Below are 25,948 nucleotides of genomic sequence, written 5' to 3' on the forward strand. Positions count from 1 at the left end.
CATAGCCTTACATTCAGAACTGAGGTCTCATGTTCACTGATTGGCAAGGACTAAAATCAACCTCCCCGCAAATGTATATCAAATTACTAACCCTGTGGTTGGTGCATTAACCCCTGGAGCTATCTCATTAGCAATCTGAGTAAAAAAGACATGGGGCCTCAGCCTGGTTCTTGACCCCAATCTCACCAGAGACCATGGAAGGATGCCAGCACAGCTGGTGAAGCAGGGTAGGAACCTGGGACTGGCATGGTGGCATTTCACCCCAGGGAATGAACCACTCCTCTGAAATGGCCTCACCTTAGCAGCAGGGGGCAGTATATGAAGTACAGAAACTTAGACTGTATATGGACCAAAAATAAAAGTGGTGGAGGGAAAAGAAACATGATGTTTGACATAAGACTCACAAAAATGAAATGGTGTTTGGGGTCAGCCAAGGCAGAGCTGGAGAGTAAGTAAGGCAAACTAGTGGGCTGATGACAGTGAGCTCACTCCATAAACAAGCATTGGCAAAACCAATATGTCTGGAGTTGGCGGCCAGCATTTTGTCCTTGCCAATGCTTGCTTTGGCATTGTGTTTTTTTTTAATCTTATTTTTGAGGAGCTGCAGGGCCCATACAAACATAACAAAGAAACCCTGTTTCAAAGCAATTTTCTTTTGGTCTCAAAAAGGACAATTTGCCATTACAGTTCCTAGTACTGAAGGGAACTGCTTTGTGTGGAAGTTCTTTCTGTGAAAGGGAGGAATGATGTCAATCAGTGAAGAAAGCCAATAGTGGAAGTGGGCTGACCCATTGCTCTATGATGTATGCCTTAATGGATGGAACAAAAATGTGAATGACAACAAAAGGGCAATGGATGAAGAGGTGTTGATGAAAGACACTATAAGTACATCATATATTTACAATTTTAGTAAAATCAAATGGTCTGGGATAAAGCCAGACCTAGAAACTTAGGGAAGAAAACACATTCACTTGGAGGAAATATGTCAAAAATCTGGGAACTCCACTCTTTTCCTTTCCCACTCACACACACACACACAACAGGAAAGGAGAAAACTAAGGAAACAGTTAAGACAGCTTGAGAGCTGATGGTTTCTGATGTCCCAGCATGATCCTGTCCTCCTCCTCCTCCTCCTCACCACACTCAGTTTCTTTTGAGATCTCGTTGCAGTTGGGTCTATGCACACTATACAGGTCTGCGTGTTCACCGCAATTCTGGATGCTCCCACTACAGTGATGTTCTCTGTAGAAGGCCCCACACATCCAAAGATGTAGGTTCTCAAATAACTTTAGTCTTATCTAATGTGCAGTTTGCTCACCTGGGGCCACATTACATGGCAGGCAGGTGCAGTCAGTGACTGCACCCGCCTGCTAGGAGATGTCTGGGGTGTCCATGGGACCCTCTTTCCCTCCCACCCGAGGGCTGCCATCAGGGGGCACACCGACAGTGCCCCACCTTTTAGGTGGCGTACTGTTAGTTCACTTCCTGGGGGCTTCTTTGCATCTGCGCCCACGTCGATGATATGGCGCAAAAGCATCCCCTCATTTGCATGGTGCACGCCCCATGCAAATGAGGGCACGCCCCCTTGAAGATAGCACTCGTACCTTATGTGTGCCAGTGCTTTACAGAAGGGGCTGCACACCTGTCTGTGGCGCCTTCTGCAATACCAAAGTGCCTCGGGGGCGCACAAAGCAGGCGCAAGTACCAGTTGCACCCCTGGGTCACTTTATGTAATACGGCCCCTGATAATTACGGTTTGCGCAGGTTTCAGACTTCAGAAAGACTGATAATGTGAGATGTACATATGTTTTCTCTCTTCAGTGGTTTGCACAATAGAAGTTCATGAGTTTGTCTGCCTGGTTTGCAGCATGTTGAGCTGGTGACAAAGCAGGCAGGTAAAAACTCCAGGGATGCACAGGTCGTGAAAGGCGCTGTAATCCCATTTTGTGCCCACAACAGGATTAGTGTTCTGCTTGTAACCAGGGCCTATGTCAAATACCTAACATAAAAGGTATTCTTGATGTTACACTCACATTTACACACACTTTTGTGCAACAGGTGTGTTACCACACCAAGTCCACTTTCTTGACTTTGAACTGGTAACCCCTAGGTTCCGCAGACTACTGCAGCACATATCAAACCTCTTGAGCTATCAATCACATTGGGGTTGGGGCCTGAAACCTGCAAGTGCCAAAGGCATCAATGATCCAGACGGAGGCGCTACGATTCAACCCATTCCTAACACCCCTCTACTGTCCAACCACAGCCACTCAGTCACTGTCCTTGTTCACATGGGCTACCAAACTGAAACATAATACGGTGGGTGGTGGCGGGCCACTGAATGCCTTGCGGATGCCCCTGGTACATCAGGTGGCTCTGCAGAGCTGGCTAGTGGAACAAGCATTTGCAAAGCCAAAAGATCTAACTTGTTGATCTCATGGCTTTGCCAATGGTTTTTGGCTGTGCTGTACCAGCATCAATCCGTAGGCGTGTGCGTGACTAGTGACATATACAATCATGCATATAGAGCATTCACAATGACACAGACACTAATTTTTTTCTTTTATTCACCAATCCAAGATGGCAGAAGCCAGTTGGATAGGTAAATATAATATATTTTCTTAGCGTGAAAGCTCTTTTGGCCATGCGCAGTGGCCCAGCAGCAAATGGCTGCTGCACCTGCCCCAAAAAATAAATAAGTTAAAATAAAAATAAAAATGAAAGGACTATAATGGTGATGAACAGGCAATGGGGAGTGAACCGTCGGGGGCTCTTGGGGGTTTGGGAATAAATTAATGAAGGTGCTTAAAAGCATTTTCTGTACTGCAGAGTGGCTCAGCAGCAAATGGCAGCTGCAGGGCTATTCAAAATGAAAATAAAAGTATTTTTTAAGGACGGCAAGGGGTAGTGCAGCATCGAAGAGCAGGTGAAGGGGAAGCAAAGTGTTTTTTGAGCGGAGGAGAAGCAACATGAGGGAGAGTGCAGGAAAAAACGTGCAGTCTAATAGAGTGATTAATGAAAAAGAAAAAAGTAGTTCCCTGTTTTGATCAGTGGGAGGATACAAGTCAGACAATCCAATAAATGGTAGAGGGGCTCTGCTCCTGGGAACAGACAAACACCAAAAGATGAATGCCAGCCATCGAATAACCAACAAGCAAATGAGAGTGACAATTAAGCCAGCCAATGGTACGAGTGGGCGGGCTCTAAGCCCATTGGAACTTTTTGGTATAATCCACAAGATAGTTTCGTCTCCCAGACACCTGAATGGTGTTTGGCAGGCGAGACCTAAAAGGATTTTGTGGCGATACCTACATTTCCCTAGACATTGGAGTGCTTGCATAACGTAAAACGTTTCTCAAGCTCTTTTTGTACAATACACTGAGACCTCGCAGTTGACAAAGATTTGAGGGCTTTGAGAATGTGGTTTACTTTTTAAATGATCGTTTTTCTTCTTATGCTTCTCTATTCTAGACAGCCAGAGGAACTCGCAATCTGTACACAAATCCGCCTTTCACAGTATTCCTGAAAGGCAAAAAAAATCGAGATAAAAAAATGACCTCATATGTGCAACTAACAGCTTGACGGCATCTTTTTTGTTCAGATTCAGCGTTTGTATCTTCACTGCCAAATTATAATTTGAGAAGTGCCTCAGTTTCCATGGCAACCCAGTGATCACCATGGCAACGGCAGTGCTGCAAAAAAGCAGCGTGTTCAATGGCACGTAGGTGCAGTACCTGGGTAGGTGACCTCAAGATGCTTTCTGGGAATGCACCCAGAATACTAATTTAGCCTGAAAAGCCCTTTAGATGAATGGTTTTTGTATATTATTATATATTAATGTATATTACAATAAATACTTTAATCTACTCCACCTTGGTCTGTACCTGCTTTACAACATGGGGTAATCCTCCTGCCCCATTACCGGATGGGAGGTGGGAGACCGGATGTGAGACTCTGAGAACAGGAAGTGAAGCCTAAAGATTCCAGAGGATTTCCTCACAGGACTCTGGAAGGTCTAAAGTGTGGCACAGTCCAAATTTGCAATACAGGTGTTTTTATGATACAAATTCTGATTTCATCATAGTTCCCTGATGATTTTGGACAATTTGTAAATATTCCATGGAATTTGGAAATTCAACTCAATGCAGCAAACACGCGTGCGCTGTTAGCTAACAAACATGGTAAAGGGGCGGAACCAAATACTCTGGAATTAGGACACAGAGAGGCTGATGAAAAATCTGCGCAAAATGCTTACGCGTCAGGGAGGCGGAGACTTCGCGAAGGGTAGAGAAAGATGTGCAGAACCTATACATTATATATTTTGAAAAACTTGTTTCCAAGCATACGAGAAACTAAATAAAAGTAAGTAAAGTTACTACAGTTCAATATAATGTTCTCATTATTTTTACCACTGGCCACAGAAATATTAGTATGACTTTTCACTGTCCCTTCAGCAAATCTTATTTTCACATCTGCTGTAAAAGGAAGTATTTCCACAGATTTCCACTTATTTTTCAGCAGATTTTGACAGCCCTTGCCTAATGGTCTTGTCTAGTACTATGTAAAAACCATCAAGCAGCAGCTCACTGCTCGCAACAATTGCTTATTTTCTAGAGTTAGCTCACCGGTTGAGAACAAAAATACTACCCTGATCGAAGAAGTGGAATCCATGTATGTAAATCGGGCTAAGGATTTTTTGTTTTTGATCAAAAGAAAACTGAGCAAGGTTTCCTCGAGCAAATGTGAAACACCCAGTTTTGTGCACCCAAAATATTTCAAACAAAATGTATCTCTTGCTCAAGAATTGATTCACTTTTGCCACAAATCATTTTGTTTTGAATTACTTTCTGTTGAAGTAATTACCTGTACACTTTTTTTAGTACTTCATGCATTTTTAACGCAATCTAATGTTTCTTAAATTTTTTTTTTTTTTGCTACGTGTCAACATTTTTTGTTCATAAATCTATTCATAACAAGTCAAATCAATCTGAACTATAAAGCGACTGCGTTGAAGTGGTGTGTAATGATGGTCAGCTGCCCATTTACTTTGATTTTCAAATTGTTTCGGGAAAAGGAGAGAACAAAACGTGCCCAGCCTTGACCAAATAGAAAGATCACCCAACCTTGTCCATGTACATTATTGTTAATGTTAATTATTTATAAAGCAAGCGCTTGCCTGTACGAGAAGAGAGGACATCGCGCACCAATGGGTTAGATGTTAAATTATGACCTGTCAAAAGAAATGTCTCGAGTAGTTTTCTTAAAGGCTAAATGATTGGTCTCTACTCTTAGGACCACTGGCAGGGCGTTCCATTCCCTGGTGGCAAAAACTGGATGGAAACGGCTGCCATTATGTTCCCTTTTATAGTGAGGACTGGCCATTTTAGCGCGAGATGGAACGGAGCAATCTATTTTGTGTATCGACTTGAAATTTGGATAGGATATTAATCAGTCCAAACTTAAGGAAACCCCAGTGGGGGAAAAAAACTTTTTTGAATAGAACTCTCCATTCAATTGGCAGCGGATGCATTCGGGCCACACATGCTGAAATATGGGTGCAACTTTGGAGGCAGCGGGCCCCCCTGCGGCTAGATTCTGGATCAGCTGCATTGCTACTAACAGTCCTCCTGGTGAGCCTACATGAAGCGCATTCCAGTAGTCTATTCGCGATAGAACTGAAGCCTGAAACCAGCCGCGGCCCGTGCAGGTAAGAGCAGTGAGGCCAGGTGAGGGGGGATTTTGACAGACAATGAAGAGGGAAATATAAGTATTTAAATTTCACTTGTCATCGTCCGTCGAAAGCCCCCTCCACCAGCCCCACTGCTCTTACCTGCACGGGCCGCGGCTGCCTGAAATACTGCCTTTGATATGGTAGGGGCAAGAAAAGGTAGGCTTTTCTCATTTGCTTTAAATGAAGGAAACAGGAAGCGACAACTTTGCTGACATGGGGTTTAATAGTAAAGGACTAAAAACAAAGAAGGAAGTGAAGAGGTACAATAAGTCGTGGACTCAGTCTCCTCTACAAGTTATGAAAAAACAACACGAGTCGAATCTTAATTCCCAAAAACTGTGTTATCCTTACAAAAAGTGACTAAACCCAGGAGAAATACTCGGTTTCCAGCAAGGGAGAGACAAAGTGTTCTAAAATAACCCTCACCCACCAAAAGGTCCCTTGGTGGCATACTTCATCATCGGGTTAGGGGTAGGCTTCGAAACATGTAGACCCAGGAGGAAACTGCCCATTACAGCACTTTTTCCTCCTTTTCACCACTGTTATTAATATCAGCTATAGGGAGTATTAAAGTTTAGTTTCCCATGCAGCCAGGTATTTTTTTAACTCACTTATCTCTTGACTCTTCCACTCTCACATCAAACACATAATTTCACTTCACATATAAGTGCTCCCACGTCTCCGTAGGTTGTAGCACGCCCCATCCAGCAGCGGGCGGGAAGAACCCGATGATGAAGAATGCCACCAAGGGACCTTTTGGTGGGTGAGGGTTATTTTAGAACACATGTCGTCTCTCCCATGCTAGAAAACGAGTATTTCTCCTGGGTTTAGTCACTTTTTGTAAGGATAACACGTTTTTTTAAAATTAAGAGTGGACTGTACTGGGATTGGAGTGGAAACAAGATCGGATTGCCACGAACCATTGGCCAAAACCTTCTTGAGGCCTCCTGAAGGAGAATGTCTGCTCTGTCTAGATTCAGCTTTAAATAATTTTGTCCACCCTAAGCGTGGAAGGGTATACTCAGATGTGAGTCCCTTGCTCATTGCACCATCAGGATTCAAGCAAGCCGGGCCGAAGACGCCTGAAATGGCAGAAACCGGTCCCCGGAAGCTTGTTTCCTTCCCAGTGTAAGAATTGGCTTTTGTAGTCTGGTCTGCCCTGTTCCCATGATGCACTGGGCCAGGGACAGACTAATTTGCATATAGCCAGGTTCTGAAACTGGGATGGTGCAATGAGCTAAAAAACGGTGTTGGATCTAGCCCTGATCTCTTGACTGGGTGAGAGTACTCTGCTTAATTCAGAGACTCTGTCCATCACCACCCCTTGTTGTAAATAATTTTGTCCACCCTAAGCGTGGAAGGGTATACTCAGATGTGAGTCCCTTGCTCATTGCACCATCAGGATTCAAGCAAGCCAGGCCGAAGACGCCTGAAATGGCAGAAACCGGTCCCCGGAAGCTTGTTTCCTTCCCAGTGTAAGAATTGGCTTTTGTAGTCTGGTCTGCCCTGTTCCCATGATGCACTGGGCCAGGGACAGACTAATTTGCATACAGCCAGGTTCTGAAACTGGGATGGTGCAATGAGCTAAAAAACGGGGTTGGATCTAGCCCTGATCTCTTGACTGGGTGAGAGTACTATGCTTAATTCAGAGACTCTGTCCATCACCACCCCTTGTTGTAAATAAATTAGATTCAGCTTTAAAGCATTCTCTTCGTCTGATGGAGCAGGGCAGGAAGACAGTTTGATGAGTTTTCCTTCACCGAACCATGGCCATATTGAGGTTGAGGTGAATGATAAGTTCAGCTGGGACCGTCCAACCATCAATGGAACTGGACGCGAGCAGCGAGACTGGCCACCCTTGTTCTAAAGCTGACCGGCAATGAGCACAACACTGCAGCAGAAGATCACCAGGGCAGACGCGGTTGTTTGGAAGCATTGGGGCCCGGTCTTCCATGAATCAGAACACAAGCATCCCAGGACCGCCTTCGCCTTAGTTATGGGCTTATCAGCCGAGTATAGCTTGGTTCCAGTGATACAGTAAGTATGGGGCTCACATCTGGGTGTATCCATGTCACTTAGGGCGGTACATGAAACACACAGAAGGTGAGAGGAATGCTTGCAATTTGTCTGACCACTGGGAATCACTCGGGGTAGCATCCCAACAGAGCGTTATTTTGCTCACCACGCCACCTCAGTTTGGATCCAGCCATATGCAAATCAGTCTTGACCCTGTGCCTCATGGGAAAAGTCCAGCCCAAACTGCCAGGGCCTCCCTGAACTGGAAAACAGGCATCCTGGCACCGGTTTCGACCGAATTGGGGCTCGTCAGTCGGGAATAGCTTGGTTCAAGTGATACAGTGAGTAAGGGTCTCACATCTGGGTGTACCCATGTCACTTAGGGCGGTACATGAAACACACAGAAGGGAGAAATGCTTGCAATTTGTCTGACCACTGGCAATCACTCGGGGTAGCATCCCAACCCATCATTCTTTTGCTCACCATGCCACCTAGGATTGGACCCAGCCATATGCAAATCAGTCTTGACCCTGCTCCTCATGGGAACAGTCCAGCTCAAACTGCCAGGGTCTCCCTGAACTGGAACACAAGCATCCTGGGACCGGTTTCACCCGAATTTGGAGCTCGTCAGTGGGGGAATAGCTTGGTCACAGTGGCACAGTGAGCAGAAGAGTTACGCATGTGCATACCCTAACCACTTAGGACAGTACATAAAGAATGAGTTGCATATCTAACCACTGACCAAGCTATAGTCCGGGGTTAGACACACAGCAAGCATTCTCCCATCAATTGTGTGTTTGGTGTACCGGAGCCAACAGATAGGCTGCCCAGCCTTGTAGCAGAGTTTGTCTCCCAATGACACAAAACTATCTCTCAATTGTCCCCATAGAAGAGGTTTGGCATATGCCATATGCCCGCCAGGCCAGGCCAATCCGCATTCCGGAGTTAACTACCAACAAAATGGAGATACATCTCCCAGTCGTCCAGATAGAAGGAGTACAACAAAGGGTGGCACAAGGGTTTTGCGTCTCGCGAGAGGCCTGCAAAAAAGTACCCGATGGGTACAGTTATAGTGGCAGATATTTTTTCTGCAAAAAAAAAATTGGGTAGCCTCCGAAAATCTGGGATAATGGAAGAGACTTTCATTAAAGAATCTAGTAGGCGGAGGTGCTGCAACTCATTCTTACATGAGGGAGCTGTACGTCTTCTCCTGGTACACCTGGTTCCGCACGTAGTCGATGTACACCAGGAAGCTGTGCTGGGCGTGGTGGTAGATGATGTCACAGATGTCGGTGATGTACAGGCTCTCATCCACCCGCTCCTCCAGGTCCTTCAGAAATCTGCACACGGGGAACGCAAGAGCTAGCATTAGAAAGACAAATATTGGAACTATGCAATTAGATCTGAACATTGATGCAGAAAAAAACACAAGATTATTTTAGCTCTAGGTGCTTTCATAACAGAGGCAAGTAGTGCCCACCTCAACCGCACTCATAGGCGGAGGCCGGTGGGCTAACTTTCAAACGTGTAACGTACAAAGGGATGGCCCGTCCTCACAGATGAACTAGGTGTCGCAGATGACACAGAGTTAAGACAGGGCACCACATTTGAAGAAACAAACCTAGTTTAAAAAAAATACCACAACAAAAAAAGCTGGGCCACCAATTTCATGGTTGAAGGTCTCAGGTACAAGCAGCTAGGCTAAGGCCACCTCTGGAGCTGCAGGAGACACACAGATCTCTGCACTGAGGCATGCAGCAGGACAGTACACATCACCTCTGGAGTGGCCTCTCCAAAGCTGGGGGTAAGAAGGGTCACCATATCCGGCACACTCTGTGCTTACCTTGCACGTGGCATCATCATACACGGGGAACAAGAAAGAGCCTGGGATGGGTTATCGACTGTGTAAACAAAGACAATTCCAGACCCAACCACTAGATGGCGGAATAATGCACAGCATGTGAATCCAGAAAAGGCTTCATGCTGCAAAACATGTGTATTTGTAGCGCACGGTCAGCTGTAGGCATCTTGGCGCTTAACAACAGATGTTTATGGTTACCCAACTCAATGGAACCAAAGGGTACCACCCGAGGCAGGAAAAGCCGCCCTTAGAGCCCTAGCGACAGCAGAACGACCTGTGCGTTTCCACCTTCTACTACTGGACAGACGGATGCGGGGTCCAAACCCTGCTTTTTCCTAAGTCTAGATATCCGGTATATGGTGTCTTACCTTCACCTGCTGATCTACTCTAGGACCATACTGTACAAGGTGTGTCCCGCCTGCGCGCAGGAGCTGACCTTTCAACCCGCTGCGTCAGGCTAGAACAGGCCACTATTGCTCCCATCCATGGTCCAAGCTTCTTGGAGGCTCCATACACAACGGGTGGGGAATCCAAGCATTGTGTCCAAAAATCTTTTGCATCTTCATGATAAATCTAATATTCATCCATCTGATTTTTCCAGTGAATTTCACTTGGTTATAATTTACCTCCATTTTCAGAGCTGCCGTCATGTTTTGGACATGAATGTTACAACTATCAGTGCACAGATCACATACTTCTATTTTATAGGTCACCTGTTCTCTTTTAAGCCGGATATTTTGAAAACCATTGAAGTTTTTACCCTTTTTGCTAAGGAAGGCAAATGAAGCCAAGTGTGAACCTCCAAACAAATATATATTCAACTTTCATTTATTGTGGCAGCCACTGACCGAAAGGCCCCCTACAGGAGTAAATGGAAAATACACTTACACACCCACATTATGGCAACCAGACTGATTTTATAAAAACGTTTGAAAAAAACTTGGGAGCAACTTTTGAGGACAGTTTGGCGAAGCTCAGTCTGGAAGAAAAGTTACAGGCTCTGAAAATTGTTCCTTACTACAGAAGTCAGTCATAAGCTGAACTAAAGGGGATATAGTCCCTCTGGACAACTCAGAAGCTGCCACTGGAAATGGCATCTGTGAGCAATATGCTGCTTTCTAAATAGAGACCTCGTGACTTCAGCCCCTCTATTCTGTCAACTTTCTCTTTGTTGCCTCGATGAACCCTTTAACTGGTCCCTTTAGTAACTGTCTAAGATTAGGGCAACTGCTTTGCATCAAAAAAGGGGGGCCACTGTCTGGTGCCCACCTGAAAGGGGAAACATCCTTTATGACGCAACTTTTACCACGTAGTGCCTTTACAACACAGGTTTTTCAACGCATGTCATTACAACAAATTGCGCTGGGGGGGCGCTCTAGGATAGGTAATAGTTTAATTTACTATCCAACACCTTCCCTACTATCCACGGGGACTGGAGTTGGAATAGTAAATTAAACTATTCACTATCCAGCACCCCCCAAAATCTGCGTTGTAAAGGCATGCGTAGTAAAAGCATGCGTTGTAACAACGTACATTCATCTTTGTGCGGGTTTACAGGCGATTTCCAGCTTCCCCGCTGCCAGCATGGATGCTTGGAACGCTTTTGATTGATAAAGTGATACATTCTATTATTGAGGCACTCACTATATAGTGCAAGCACACAGGGCAATAGGTGAGGCCAAATTAATATACTTGGGCTATTGCACTGTGTAGAAGGCATAAGTCTAGGATTATTAGTGACCTACATGCAGCACCTAAGAAATATCTAAACTATTGCATGTACGTATGTTTTCCAGACCTGTCTTGGTGCAGAGCGGCTAACCCTCGTAAGAAGCAGTAAACTGGGGGTGCCAGGAGTTGGCGGGCTGATGTTTCATGCACACGTCAACATATATTCAAAACATAGCCTATTAACATACTACATCCGGTCAATGCTGTGCCCGCCGCCCTGGGCTGACCTTTCGCTGACCTCCTTGACCTTGAGGATGTTGGAGAAGAGGATCTTCTTCTCCCGGATGATGATGGTGTCGTCCAGGTCCCTGCAGTCCACGAAGTGTTCGGTGAGGACCGACAGCGAACGCAGGTAGGAGGCTTCGGAGGTCAGGACCTCAAACATGCTCTGCAACGAGGAGGGGACAACATGGTATGAGGGATCCAGACATGCTAGCGGGTGATATTCAGTAGCTGGAGCGTGGCTCCCATGATCATTCGTCTTTGAGCGAGTAACAGAAAGTGGATACTCAAGCGGCAGTTCGACCCAATAAGACTATAACGCCTTTGTAAGATTTTGAGTCTCACTTAACTCTTTTCAACCCACACGATACCTTTTCTAGTTCAAATTCTACTACCTCAACGTGCACGTTTTAGGGGAATTAGAAACGTTCTCCTTTACATTTCAGACGGCTCATAAATTTAACAACCTTCTCAGAGGTGATGCTTCCTCCATTTTAGGGTGTAACATAACCTTTGGTTTGAAAGACAAATACCCACCTGGTAATCCCGTCCATGGCAACAAGGTTGACTTTAATACTCATTAAGGAAAACCTACATGCCTGCCATGCAATTGTGGTACCTGCCCAAAGTTACCGGAAGAAAGAATTGGTAATATAGGCAGGGGTGTGGAATTTTATAAACTGTCTATGTGCCAAGGGACAAGATGCTTCAGAAATCTACTTGTCCGGCCAAAGAATCAACTTGTCCCTTTTCATGCCATGCAGTGAGGTGTCACATTATAGCAGAGTTCTGCAGGAGAGTATGCGGATATTATATGAGATTATTCTAGTATTATATCAGGGGTTGAATTTCCACAAGCCTATGATTTTCTCCAAATGTTTCAAGTCTATGTACAGGGGCTCCAAGTAGGTGGTAAGGGTTAGTTCTAGGGCTGAATGGCCTATGAGCCTGTGCACACCCAACAAATTGCATGTTGCAGGGTATTCGCCTACTCTGCTACACGCTTTTTCCACGCTAGGAAAGGTTGGAATTTTACTTTTGACAAAGGCAGGAGCAGAACTTTTTCCAGAGAGGAGAAATAAGGAGGGCGTAAAATAAAAAGTGAATTTGCAATCACAAAGCAGATTTTGACATGAGCAACTATATTATAGTATGTTTATGTGTAGAGCACATGTTCACCCTAGGGTCTCTAGGCACTGAAATAACGTTTATTGTTACCAGTCTCAATGGTACACTCCTTATTGACCTTGGAAGGATGAAAGGCTAGGTAGACCTCTCAGGATTCAAACCTGTGCCCATGCATACTTGTTTGCTAGGAGAATTATTTCCAGGCATACTTCAATAAACGTTTCCGAATTCATGAAAATCATTATTCTGCACCAATGCAAGTACATCCTATCAGTGGGTGCACGTTTGTGTCTTTCTTTAAAAGTTAGCCCCCAACTTATTTTCATGTTGCTCATTATGGTTTTACACCGATTCTCCCCCTTTTTAATAATATTGACATGCTTCAAGCACATCATTTTGCTAAAACATGCCTCAGAATATTGGTATCTGAAGTTCAGTTCAGCAAAACACCTTTTTTTCAAGTTTCAATTCTTTATGTGCACATTTTATATTTAAAGCAAACATCGACAATCTTGCTTTCCTTTCAGGCTTCTGCATATAATCTGGAAATATTCTGTGAGCACTATAAGTAGTAAAAAATTGCATTTTCTGCAAACTTGTGTATGTGTTTTTTGTGCAGACCCTTTGCCAGTAATGCAAACTGAGCTCACAGCATTGCCATACAGCGCCTGCCCTACTCTGCTGTGCATTAATGAATCATAAATACAAGTTTGAACCATTTACGCATATAAATACAAATCTTGCTTTAGTGGCAACAACCCTTTCACAGATCAGTACAATAAACTGGCAGCCAAAAGGTTTGTGATTCAGGGGGCTTGGCCTACTTGTCAATCGAACATAGTGAACATGAAAACTTGTCCTGGAACCCACAAAAATGTGTCCTGGGCGTGGAGCGATAGGAATTCCACACCCCTGGATAGGGCTTCTAGTCAAGACACCATCCGCAAATTACAGATCCAAGAATAGCGTTGCGCTTCAGTGAATCTACCCAAGGGTTTCCTCCTGAAGTGCATGTGAACACCACTCTCAAAAAAATCTGCCTTCCACATTACAATTCTCCATGGTCTCCCTCCCTTTCTCTCACAAACATTAGCCTCAGAGGTTACAACCCCATACTTACAGCCGGTGCCACCCAGGCTTCAACTCCCTCTGGGACATGGAGTTGATCGGGCTTGGACACAAATACAAGCTTTTCAGGGCCAAAAAAGAGTGGGACCAACAAGAATAGGTTTCCAGGTTGGGGCACACTCTGCAATGGTTGTCCCACATATCTTGAGTGTAGAAAACATAAACCCCATGCTGGGGGGCTGCCATCTCTTCAAACTCAAAGGTACTTCTTCATTGTAGATTGGTTTCCAGGTCATTGGCATGGATGAGTTTGAACACCGTTATCAGCTGTGCTTGTTTCTAGTTTTTGATGAAGAGATTTTTAAATAGATCTCAGGAATGCCATTTTACTGATTTTTAGATACGCGAGTGGTGGGTTTCTTTGATATTCTCTCTCTCTCTCTCTCTCTCTCTCTCACTCTCTCACTCTCTCACTCTCTCACTCTCTCACCATACTCAAATTGTATTATCACCCGAGGCTCTACTATGGGACACTCCACAACAGATGACATTATATTGTGACTCTCAGATCATATGTTCTGGCTCGACCGATGGATCTTTGATGGACGCAAAGCCAAAACATTGCAGTGGACCCAAATCTATGGCCTCTGCCTTCTCCTTGGTCTAAAATGATGTGCCCACATCTTCCAGGCCATAAAAACTTAAAATGGGTACCATCTACACCATGCACTGACTTAAAGAGTCTCAGCTGGACCATCAAAATGCTCCTTGGTCAGGCCCTGTGCTACCTCACTATTGCACGCATGCTGTACCAGCTGACCAGACACCGAAGCAGAGACTGCCATTTCCAGCTCGTCGCCCACCACTCTAGGTTCAATCACTTTCATGGGGCAGCTCCTCCCACCTGGAATTTTTTTTATTGTTCTCTTTCCCTTAAAGATGATGTTTGCCTTTTCTGGACTCCGGTTCTCGCGATTATCCTCAGATTCCCCATGCATATAGGTGGTCTCGCCTCATCGTGCTGGCACAATTAATTAGTTAATTTGCTCTCAGAAATCATTTGTAAATGAACATGAATCGTGACTTTGTGTTCTTGCCTACGGTCAGCTTACCACTGCTCTTAAGCCAGGTCTGCACCCTAGAACTAGCTGTACATGCATGCAATCCATCTTTGTTTGACGCGTGTCTCCAGATATTGTGCACCGGTGTCATTAAACACGGACTGTACACAAGGGCAGGGCAGTCGCAGTTACCTCTTGCATTTTGCGCTCATCTAAGCTCATCTGATCCAAGATCCCACTTTCCCGGACAGCGGGCAGCTCCTGCCACAGGGTGTTCTGTGGGGTGATGGACCTCCGGCTCCTGGGCGAGTTACCGCCATAGTCTGAGGAGGTGGGTGACCTCTCGTAGTTGACATCGAAACTGGTGATGCTGCTGTTTCGGGGCACCGTCTGCCGCTTGATCTCCTTCCGAATGACCGCCTGCCTATATGTTTGGTACAAGGGTTCTGAAAGAAAAAAGAAAAAAAGTGAACATCTCAGTAATTTGCAAGACACAAAGGAGCCTACAGATGCATGCCTTGCCATTACTACTGTTGAGATATGACACAGCTCTGCAGAAGCATCTCACTTCCAAACTTCTGCCCATTGGCCTGAGCACAGTAACAACAGACTTCAAACCAGACCTACAGCACAAACATCAGTTGCTTAAAAATAACAACTCCAGATGTATAGAGCAGCATAGCTCTGCCAGATTATAATATTGACACAGGTAATCATGCATAAAAAGTGAATTATAAATTGGAACATCCAGAGATATAGGGGGTTGTGACACAACCAACAACCTCTGATGCTAGGATTGTTTTTTACCCAAGGCAAAAGGATAATATGCTGCTCAGGAATTCTATTTTTCCTCACTTAAAAGCCATATTTTAAGCCTCCTGTAGCAATCTGCAGCTTTCTTAAGGCCAAGTGTGAAGCCATTAGACAGCTGCCTACAAATAGCAATGGAAATTAAGCCAGCGCCAAAACCCTCAGACCACAAATTCAAACTTAGTGCTGGCTTCAATGGGTCAACCAAGCTCTGTCTGGGCCGTAATTTTCATTTCTTCTTCCAAGCATGTGATATCTTCCTACACAAGAGTTCTGGAACAGTTGTCTGCTCAGAAAAGCCACTCACAAGAGTACACGCCTACAGTGGCATCTGAATGAGATCTCTTATTGAGCTATTAAGCCCCTTTTATACACCAGATCTATCAAGAGACCAAAGATTTTGGGACACTCTCTTTGAGGTAGAGCTGTCCCTGGATAGGAGATGTTCATTGCATCACACCCACCACAAGGGTGCAACACTGACACACAGTAAGACTGAATCCCATAGGTAACCAGTAAAGGCATCTGTGGTATAGCTGAGTTCAACAGTCTCTTAAGACAGAAGTGGACCGGATTATTTGACTACCAGAACTCAACCTCCGTAAAAGTCCACGAGAGAGCTAGTCGGTACAAGTACGGCACCTGCTTCCATAACTAAGATCTCTCTACTACTGATGCACCATGCCAAGAAACTTGCGCTACCTGTTCTCTTGATTCTTACTACTGCAAGACACACTGTTGTAATCCATCACGCCTATAAACCTACCATCCTGCAGGCGGGACTCCCAGTCGATGGATTTCGGAGAGGTTATAGCAGGAAAGCTAAAATGGATTTAAATAGACAAAAGTTAATTATTATTGTAGCTTGACATATCTAACAAAAATAATGCATACTGCAGCATTAAGTTGGGTGAGACAGTAAGTGCTGCCTTACAAAATAAATCCCACCGTGGGCACCACTTATTAAAGAAATCTTGCTTTAAAATCCTATATATGTCATGTTTCTTTTAGGGCTACTCCAACCTTATGCAAATAACCTTCCTATAAATTTTAGAACAGTACGGACTGAGTGACTTATAAACAGCTACTCTGATGTTTAAAAGAACTGTATTACTAACATCGAAATGAAATCACTATTCAGTTTTTAAGAGATAACCTACATCCGACACCACTGTTAATCGGGTAAATTTGATCCTTCAAGGGCAATTTATTACTTACAACACTGGGAAGTTCTATTCGGTCTATCAAAAAAATAAACAAACATGCCCATAGAAGGAAAACGTAGAAATTTAAATTAATGTTGCTATTGAGATTATATATATAATTATACATATATATATAATTATGTCTCCTTGGGCGTTCTCCTCACAAGTACCAAACCCAGCGGAATACGATCGAAAAACTGCAACAATTCTCCTGGTCAGGTATTCGTTTTTTATTTATTAGATTTCTTTGTTTTTGATCAAGGCATTCAAAAAAATCCTTTGTCCATCTAAAAGGATGGACCGAAGCGTTTTGGCGGGGTTGCCTTCTGATTTCTGTAATTTTTTATTGTATGTAAAAAAAATATATATTTACATGGAGCACGGAGTATACATGAGTGGAGGGAAGAGAGGAGAAGAGAAAAGGGCAAAAGGAGGAAAAAAGAGAAGGGCGCCCGGGGGGGGGGGGGGGGGGGGAGGGGCTGAAAAAAAGGGGGAGGAGGCTGTTGGCCACGTTGTTCCATGGCTTGTTCGAGTGTCAGGTTCAAAGTTCAGTTTCCAGGTCCATCTGGTAGTCGTCTCCTGTTACCCCTTCAGCGAGGCACAAATGGTGTCCTAGGCCCACGCCCCGGACGAAAAAGGGGGGATAGTGGATAGAAGTTGAGAAAGAAAGGGTGGAGGAGCCTTGCGTATTAGTTTCTTTTCGTTGGCGCGTGGATCTGCAGGGTGCGACCTTCTGCGGTGGTTGTTGGTCTTGCCTATGGGGGTTTCTGCGAGGATAGGTAGAGGTCAAGGGGTTCCCACATGTCCGCCTGCCTGTGAGTTTTCGGCGCGTGTTTCGCTGTGATGTTGTCTGCCCCCCTTAGGAACGTGACCCAGTTTAGCCATACCTTGGGTGCAGCCTTTGAGGTGTCCTTCCAGTTACTTAGGACTATTTTGACTGCAGCCGTCAGCAGTAGGTCGATGAGGTCACGTTCCTCTTTCGTTGTGATGGTCGGGGATGTGAAACCTAGGGCTAGGCTCGGGAAATCTATGTGTATAGCTACTCCAGTGATCTCTTTGATAAGTATCCCAATTCTATCCCAGAACCCCTTGATCCTGGGGCAGTTGATTAGCAGGTGTTCTAGGTCTCCCTTCTCTCTGTCACAGTTCCAGCATGTGTCGCTCTCTCAGATCCCCAAGGCGGCCAGGCGGGCCGGTGTCCAGTATGCCTTATGTACTAGCCAGTATTTGGTCTGGTTTAGCGTTGCAGTTATTTTTTTCCTAGAAGTTGATCTCCATAGTTCCGCTTTCTCGGTCTCGCTAAGTTCTTTTCCTGCTGCACCCCCCCATAAATCTGTAAGCTTGTCATTGAGTTTCGTCTTTTGGGGGCGGAGTGTTTTGTAGAGGTGTGCTACTTGGTGTCCTAGTGTGTTGAGACTGGTTGCCAGTTGTGTGATTGATGATGTCCGGTTGTGAAGGTTCGCCTTCCTGATTGCTATTTTGATTTTCAGGATGTTGTAGAGCTCTATGGCATGTAAGTTGTGGGTTTCCTTGAGGGTGTCAAATGTTATGTACTCGCCTTGCTTTTGCAGGTCTTGGGCAGTGGATATGCCATGTTTATACCATTCGTGCATGTCTAGAACCCTGCCCATGTATCTTAGCTTAGGGTTGTACCAGATGGATTCTGATTGGCCCCCTTTAATGCTTGTTGTTAGGAGTTTGTCAACACTTAGGAGCGCTAACTTTGTGTTCTTTAGGACTGGGTTATCCTTGGCTGCTGGGTGTCGGGTGGCGGTGAGTAGGGCTATGGGGTTCATGCCTTTTAGTAGTCCACGCTCGAGTGTGAGCCATGCTGGGGTGTAGTCCTGTCTTTGGTCTAGCCAGTGTAGCCCCTGTCTGGCTATGCAGGCTACCTGGAATCGTTTGAAATTAGTTATGTTTAGCCCACCCTGGTCTTTTGAGAGTCTAAGCTTGTGCAGGCTTATTCTGGGCTTTTTCCCTCTCCACAAGAAGTTATTCAGTATTTTGTCTAGTCTCTTGTGGAAGTCTTCTGTGTTGGTGAGTGGGAGCATGGTTAGCATGTAGTTGACCATCGGTGTGAGCATCATTTTTATTGCTTCTACTCTTCCCCACCATGTTGTAAATCTTGGGGACCACCCCTCTACTTTATCTTTGATTTTCTGGATTGTTGCTTGTTCATTATGTTCTAGTGTCGTTCTTAGGTCTCTCTCAAAAAGGATGCCTAGGTATTTTATGGGCTTCTGTTGCCAGGTTAGCCCAGACGTTCCTAGTACTGTTCTTGTCGTGTGGACGTTTAAAGGTTTGCACTCAGATTTGTCTGTGTTGAGTTTGTACCCCGATACCTGCGCATATTTCTCGATAGTGTCAGTCAGTGCCCTGATTGATCTTTCTGGGTCTTCCGTGACTATTAGTACGTCATCGGCGTATGCTGCTAGCTTGAATGTTTCTCCTCCTATTGGTATCCCCGCTATGTCTTTGTTTGTTCTTATCATTGTGAGGAGTGGTTCTATAGCTAATAGGAAGAGTGCTGGTGAGAGAGGGCAGCCTTGTCTTGTTCCCCTGCCTAGGTGTAGTGTGTCTGATGTACCACCATTGACCACCACCCGCGCTTTGGGGTTGTTGTATAGAGCCATCACCATCCCTCTGTAGTTTGGCCCTAACCCGAATTTCTCCATGCACTGGTCTAGAAAGGGCCATGAAACCCTGTAGAAAGCCTTCTCGGCGTCCAGGGCAATCATGACAGCTGCGTTGTTGCTTCGGGATGAGTGGTTGATTATGTGGCATAGTAGTCTGGTATTGTCATGGGACATACGGTTTTTGATGTAGCCCACCTGAGAGTTGTGTATCAGTTTGGGTAGGTACGCATTGAGTCTGTTGACTAGTATCTTTGCGTAAATCTTGCCGTCTACGTTTATGAGGGAGATCGGTCTGAAGTTCTTCGCCTCATTCGTGTCCTTCCCTTCCTTGGGTATCACAATTATGTTTGCCTCCGCCATTGAGGGAGTCATACGTCCAGTCTGGACACACTCCGTGAATACTTGTTTCAGTGTATGATTTAGAATGGGCAGGTATTGCTTATAAAAGGCAGCTGTGAAGCCAGCCGGGCCTGGTGCCTTATTGTCTTTGAGGTTTGCCGTGGCTTTCCCTATCTCATCCTCTGTTATGGGCTGCTCTAGGATGTCGCGCTCTCGGTCTGATAGTGTAGGTGTGGTTATGCTCCCTAGCAGCTCCTTTCCCCCATCCTTCTTGAGAGTGTCATCCCTGGTGTACAGCTCCTCATAGAAGGCTCTGAATACCTCTAGGATGTCCTTGTTTGCGGTCTGGGACTTGCTGTGTCTGTCTTTGATTGCGTCTATTGTGTGCTGTTTCTGTTTCCCTTTCAGGTATGACGCTAGGTTTTTCCCTGCCTTGTTTGCCGTGCAGAGGTTGATAGACTTGTATTTGTTAATCCAGGTCCCTGCCCTCTCACTCAGTATTCTGTTAAGTTCATACTTCCGTTTGGTGAGGTTCGTGAGTGTGTTGCTATCTTCCATTTTGGCTATGTGACTGCTCTCCAGCACCTTAATCTCTTTCTCTAGATCTTCAATTCTCTTGTTCCTTTTTCTGTTCATCCTGCCCTTAATGGTCATTACCGTGCCCCTGATGGTGGCCTTTAGGGCGTCCCATAGTACTTCCCTGTTTGTCTCTGATGTGTCGTTTATTAGAAGGTATTCCTTTATTGCCTCTTCTATCTCAGCCTTTGCTGCGGGGTGCTGGAGTAGGCTGTCATCGAATCTCCATCTGCGGGATGGCTTTTCGTTGTGCTTGCCTGATAGGGTTAGGCTTATGTGTGCGTGGTCTGATACTGATCTGGGGCCTATCTCCGTGTGGTCTATGAGGTGGGTGTGTGTTTCTGACATTAGGATATAGTCTATCCGGCTGTATGAGTTGTGTGGGTTGGAATAGAATGTGTATTCTCTGGCGCCCGGGTTGCTTAGGCGCCATGGGTCTTTCAGTCTTAACTTGGAGCATAGATTCTTTAGGATGCTAGGGTTAGTTGCTGACTGGCTGGGTCTGTGTGGGTGTTTGTCAATGGATGCATCGAGAACTTGGTTCATATCTCCCGCGACGATCAGTAGGTCGTCAAGCGGTAGGGTATGCAGTTGTGCTCCTACCCCTTCCCAGAATTGTTTGTCCTCGCAGTTGGGGCCATATATGTTTGCCACGTGGAACGTCTCTCCCGCTCTTCTAAGTGTGGTCACAATTGTTCTTCCTTGGGTGTCTGCCTGTGAGTCTACCACTACTATGTTGGACTTTCTGCTGATAATTGTTACCACCCCGTTCTTTTTGTTCTGCGCAGGTGATCCCACTACCTCCACTATCCAGTTTGCGCTTATGCGTCTGATGTCTGCTGCTTCCAGTCTCGTTTCTTGGAGCACATATATGTCACTCTTTTGTTTCCTAAGGTGTTCAAGTATCTTCCGCCTTTTCACTGGGCTGTTAAGACCCTTGACGTTTAGGGACACTATCTTAATATCGGCCGTGATGCTGCTCTGATTGCTGCTCTGGTTGTTGTGTGTCATTTGTGCATCTCTGTATTTCGCGGCTTGTGTGACCCCTCTTTGCGCGCTTCCCGCGTCCGCGATGTGTGTGGATCTGTGGCTCTACGCCTGTGCATGCCTTTGCTGCTCCAAGGTGTGGGTGTATAGAGAGAAAAGTAGTAGGAAAAGAGAAAGTGATAGTAAGTAGACCCATGTACATGCTTCCCGCACCCCCCCGACCCCTCCTCCCTCTCCTCCCCCTTCCTGCCCTCCCCCCGCCCTCCCATACTTGCTGATTGGGTGTGCGACGACAAAGTTCCTCTGCCCCGCATCTTCCCTGAGGTAGAGTTTGTTCTTCCTTGGTGTAGCCATGAGGTAGTTGAAAAAAGAAGAAAAGCGCAACAAGCCCAGTCTGCATCCTTTTCCGTGGATCGCCAGGTGGCTTGGTCTGTGAGGTGGTGAAACTACTGGCGTGCCTTGCTGTGTCTTTGGGTTTGTTCGGTTTTGTTTGTCCTGAGCCTGATGAGGTATATATGTTGTTTTGTCCTTTGGTCCGTAATGTACCTTATTCCAGATGACCGTTCTCGTTAGGTGAGGCACTCCTTTTTGCTGCCCCGGGGTTCTTGGTTTGCTCCATCTCTTCTACTTGCGGTCCTCGCAGATAGTTCCTTAGGTCCCCCGGACACTCGAAAAACATTGTCTTCCATTTGTCTGTTACTTTAAACCGGGCGGGTGCAACGAAGCTGAAAGTGGCGCCTCTTTTGCGCAGGTTTTCTCTGAGGGCCAGAAATCCCTTTCTCAGCTCTACTGTTGGCTTTGAGTAGTCTTGGGTCAGCACAATTTTACTACCCTCCCACGTGAGGTTTTGATTTTTCCTGGCATAGGCGAAGATAGCGTCTGTTTGGCTTGATCTGAGCGGGTTACATATTATTGCCCTTGGCCCCTTGCCTGTCGTTGGTTTTCCTGCTGGTACCCTGTATGCCTTTTGCACTTCGAAGCCTCTCTCAAAGGTGATGCCTGTGAGGAGGGGGATCATCTCCTCTAGCATGGCCGCACATGAGCCCACCTTGTCTTCTGCCCCTTCTGGTACACCTAGGATCCTTACGTTGCCTCTTCTTGCCCTGTCATCCTTCTCCGCTAGCTGCTTTTGTATGTTTTTAGTGGCTTTCTGCAGCTCCGCTATGGCTTTGGTGTTTCCGTTTGTGTCATCCTCCACTGAGCTTATTCGGCTCTCAGCTGCCTCCATTCTTGTGTTTGTGCTGTGGAGGTCTGCTCTTATGGCCGCCAGCTCGAGCTTCATGTTCTCCACCTTGAGTTTCGTCTCCTTCGCCACAGCGTTGCCTTCGTTTATTTTTCTTAGGATGGTCTCAAGGGTGACTGCTTCGCCTCTGTTCTTTAGTGGGGATCCCTGGTTGTCTATTTTTGTTTCTTTCTGGTCGGCCACCGTCTTCCCTTCGTTGCTTGCCATTGACCCGATGCCCCTTCTGGATAGAATGTTGTCTAGCCGCCCTTCTGCTTGGGCTCCTTTTGGTAGATTTGTATCTTTTGCCGCCGGTGTGTGAGTGCTTTGGATTCTGTATCTGCTGGGCTCTCTGATGTGCCTCGTTCTCGTCTTTGCCTTTGGCCCTGCCAGCGTGTTTTTTTGTCTCGTTCGCAGCTGTTTGGCCGCGTGGTTTTGCTCTGCTGGCGTTCTGTGTCTGGCGTCTTTCTCCGACGGGCTGTTGCTGGCACGGTTATGGCGGTCTCGTTGTATGGTGGGGTTATGCGGCGGTCCTGATTAGCATCAGCTGGTGTTTAGGTTGCTTTTGGCGTGCTTCTGTATGCTCTCTTGCCTGGGGGTCTTACTTGCGGCCCGTGTCTTCTGCTCATTATTTTTTTTTCCACATATATAACCCCTCAGTTCCACTTCTCCCCCCTTGTTTTGCGGCGTTTGTGCGCTTTCCGCTGCTTATTGCTTATTGAGGGGGGTGGATTGCTCTCCGCTTTCCTGCTAGCAGACTGTGGCTTCCTGTGTGCTTCGCCCCTTTCGGACGCGGTTGTTCGTATGGCCTTCCTGCTTCCCTGATTGTGTCTCGCCCAACCTAGGCGCGCGTCTCTCCTGCCGGGTCAGCACTGTCGGGCACCTTCCTGTGTGGCTTGAGCATCACTCGGTGCTGTCTCGGTAGTCGGCTGTAGTTGCTCCGCCTTACCCCCGTTGCGCTGTTGCCTGCGGTGTTCTCGGCCGGATCTGGGGGCTCAGGATCGCTCCGCTGGCCCTCGGTGCTTACTTCTCCGCCCGGCTGTGCATCCGGTTGCATCCGGTTGCGTCGTCTTCCGCTTCCGGCCCGTCACTTCCTGCTTCAGTCGGTGAAGACTTCCGGTGATGGCGCTCTTACGAGCAGCGACTTCCGGTCCCCTTTACTTGGGTTTGGCGGGCCCTCCTCTCGATAGGCTTACCGTCGAGCGGGCCCCTCCGTCGCCGCCTGCCTATGTCTCTGCTCGCTGTGCACGTACCGCTTGTCCGCTTCAGCACCTCCTCCCTGGGAGTTTAGATGGCCCCTTGTTCAGCAAACTTTCCTTTTTCAATCACTGCCTTCAAACGCCAGGCAGTGGAGCCCGAGAGGTATGATGTCCTCTAGCTGCTTCTTTGTCCGGTGCCGTCCTTGCGGGGTTGTCTATGTCTCAGGGCGCCATCTTGTCTCTCCGTTGTTGCTGCTCAGTAGCGGGCGGCAGGGCTGATATCTCCATGCTATCGCTGTTCGCCTCTCTTGCTCGTTCTATTCCTTGCTGCCCAGGGTTTCCCCCATCCGTTCCTGTGATCTGTGGCTGGTTTCGGCTCGTTTGGCTCGTTTGGCGGGGTTGGTTAGCCTCAGGGTTGCGGAGCCGACGGAATTAGACGACTGTCCGCATTGCCGTCCAAGCCACGCCCCCGGCGGGGTTGCCTTCTACTGGGTATATATATATATATTTCCTGGCTTGCCAAATCCTCGACAGAAACACCAGGCATGGACCTCTTAGCGACCTCCAAAGAAAATCCAAACAACTCCAATATTGCAGTAAACAGTGCAAGGATTTATTTTTCCGATTCATCCATTATTGTTCGAGCATAGTGCCTGCCATTATTTATTTATATATATATATATATATATATATATATATATATATATATATACATACATATACATATACACATACATATACACAATTCACTCTTTCCAGAGTGAATAAACAGGACGAACTCACGTGCTCCAAGTTTTTGCACTTTTTTTAAACCTTCAGTTGGATGTTATGGCAGGCAGACACAGATCTACGTGTTTCGGAAGCCCTCTCCCTTGCTCACGACAGCCCTCTCCCTTGCTCACGTCGTGAGCAAGGGAGAGGGCAATGATGGGATTATTGTTTAAGGATAGATATATATATCACTTTGTACCTTTTGGAATATTCTTTCACTTATGCACTTTTTTATATACACTTATTGCACTTTAATTTTCGCTGCTATAATGCATTGATTTGCACATGTACATATAATATTTGAGATGATTAATCGAGCCCCCTTTTCTTGATGGTTTATTGATTGTTTACATCCTATGATATTTGGGGTTTTAATAACCATCTTGATGTGGCAGTAGGGTTCTTACTTGGATTTAACCAGGAATTGTAGTGTCTTTATGTACCATGAGCTAAAAAGCTAAAAAAGACTAACAGCGTTAGTATGTTTTCACTATTTGTTACACATGTGGCACTGGTGATCACCACTAGGGGGAGGTGATGTCATCACCATAAGCATATAAAAAAGCATCATTATTCTTAACATGTTGCAGCGTGAACAAGGGCTTTTTAGCTCGAAACGCGTCGCTGGTTCTGTTTTGGTAATAAAACATCTTTTGCTGACTTCGTTGGTCCGTTCCTCATTTCTGCTGGCGTGGAAGCGGTGTCTGCGAGCGCAGAGCGTGCTGAGGAGGAGCTTTGATTTTATATATATATATATATATATATATATATATATATATATATCTTAAACAATAATCCCATCATTGACGGGAAACATGTTTACAATTACGTCTTAACGAATGCTCTTAAGACAAAGGCGTTACAATGAAAATGTCTTAAACACAAACATCTGCTGCTAAAAAGCATCTTTGAAAAATCCCACTTTCGACATCACTCTATGATAATTCCTGCCAGGCTCGTCACTGCAGTCCTCCCGCTTTGGTTCTCTCTGCAAGTCTAGCATACATGTTTGAAGACTTTTTATTCTTTCTATTCGGTCCTTGTAAGGTGTGCGCCTTATGGGACCTAGGCCTATGTTCGGTTAACTACTGCATGCCTATTTGCAGAAATGCAATAGCTACTCATAAGTAACGTATGCGTGTCATGATGTTGTGATACCTGCACATATGTGTCGCATTAATATTCAATGAAGCCTTCCACCTTAAAACCAGACCTAATATGTTGAGGGTTTTAAAAAAGTAGAGAATATATATATATATATTTTTAAATAAACCATTTTTTATTCATTTGTTTGGTTTTATTTTAGAAACATCCCTAAATTGAATTGCATTTACCTTGTTCCTCCTTTGCCAGCCCACATGGTTGCCTCCTTCTGCATACGCAGG

The 25,948-nt window shown here is 45.8% G+C and overlaps 1 protein-coding gene across 4 annotated transcripts in view; it reads right to left on the reverse strand.

The window, feature by feature from the left end:
- Positions 1 to 25,948, reverse strand: part of ARHGEF15 (Rho guanine nucleotide exchange factor 15) — a 415,996-nt gene that overhangs the window by 32,447 nt on the left and 357,601 nt on the right. For all 4 annotated transcript variants that reach the window (XM_078670671.1, XM_078670670.1, XM_078670672.1 and 1 more), the window contains 4 exons: positions 16,395 to 16,450; positions 15,011 to 15,264; positions 11,567 to 11,727; positions 8,935 to 9,087 (listed from right to left, as the gene is read on the reverse strand). In XM_078670671.1, the coding sequence (XP_078526797.1) occupies positions 8,935 to 9,087; positions 11,567 to 11,727; positions 15,011 to 15,264; positions 16,395 to 16,450 (624 nt within the window). The remainder of the gene's footprint in view (positions 1 to 8,934; positions 9,088 to 11,566; positions 11,728 to 15,010; positions 15,265 to 16,394; positions 16,451 to 25,948) is intronic.

Source organism: Lissotriton helveticus, chromosome 12 (assembly GCF_964261635.1).
Source record: "Lissotriton helveticus chromosome 12, aLisHel1.1, whole genome shotgun sequence".
Taxonomy (NCBI): Eukaryota; Metazoa; Chordata; class Amphibia; order Caudata; family Salamandridae; genus Lissotriton; species Lissotriton helveticus.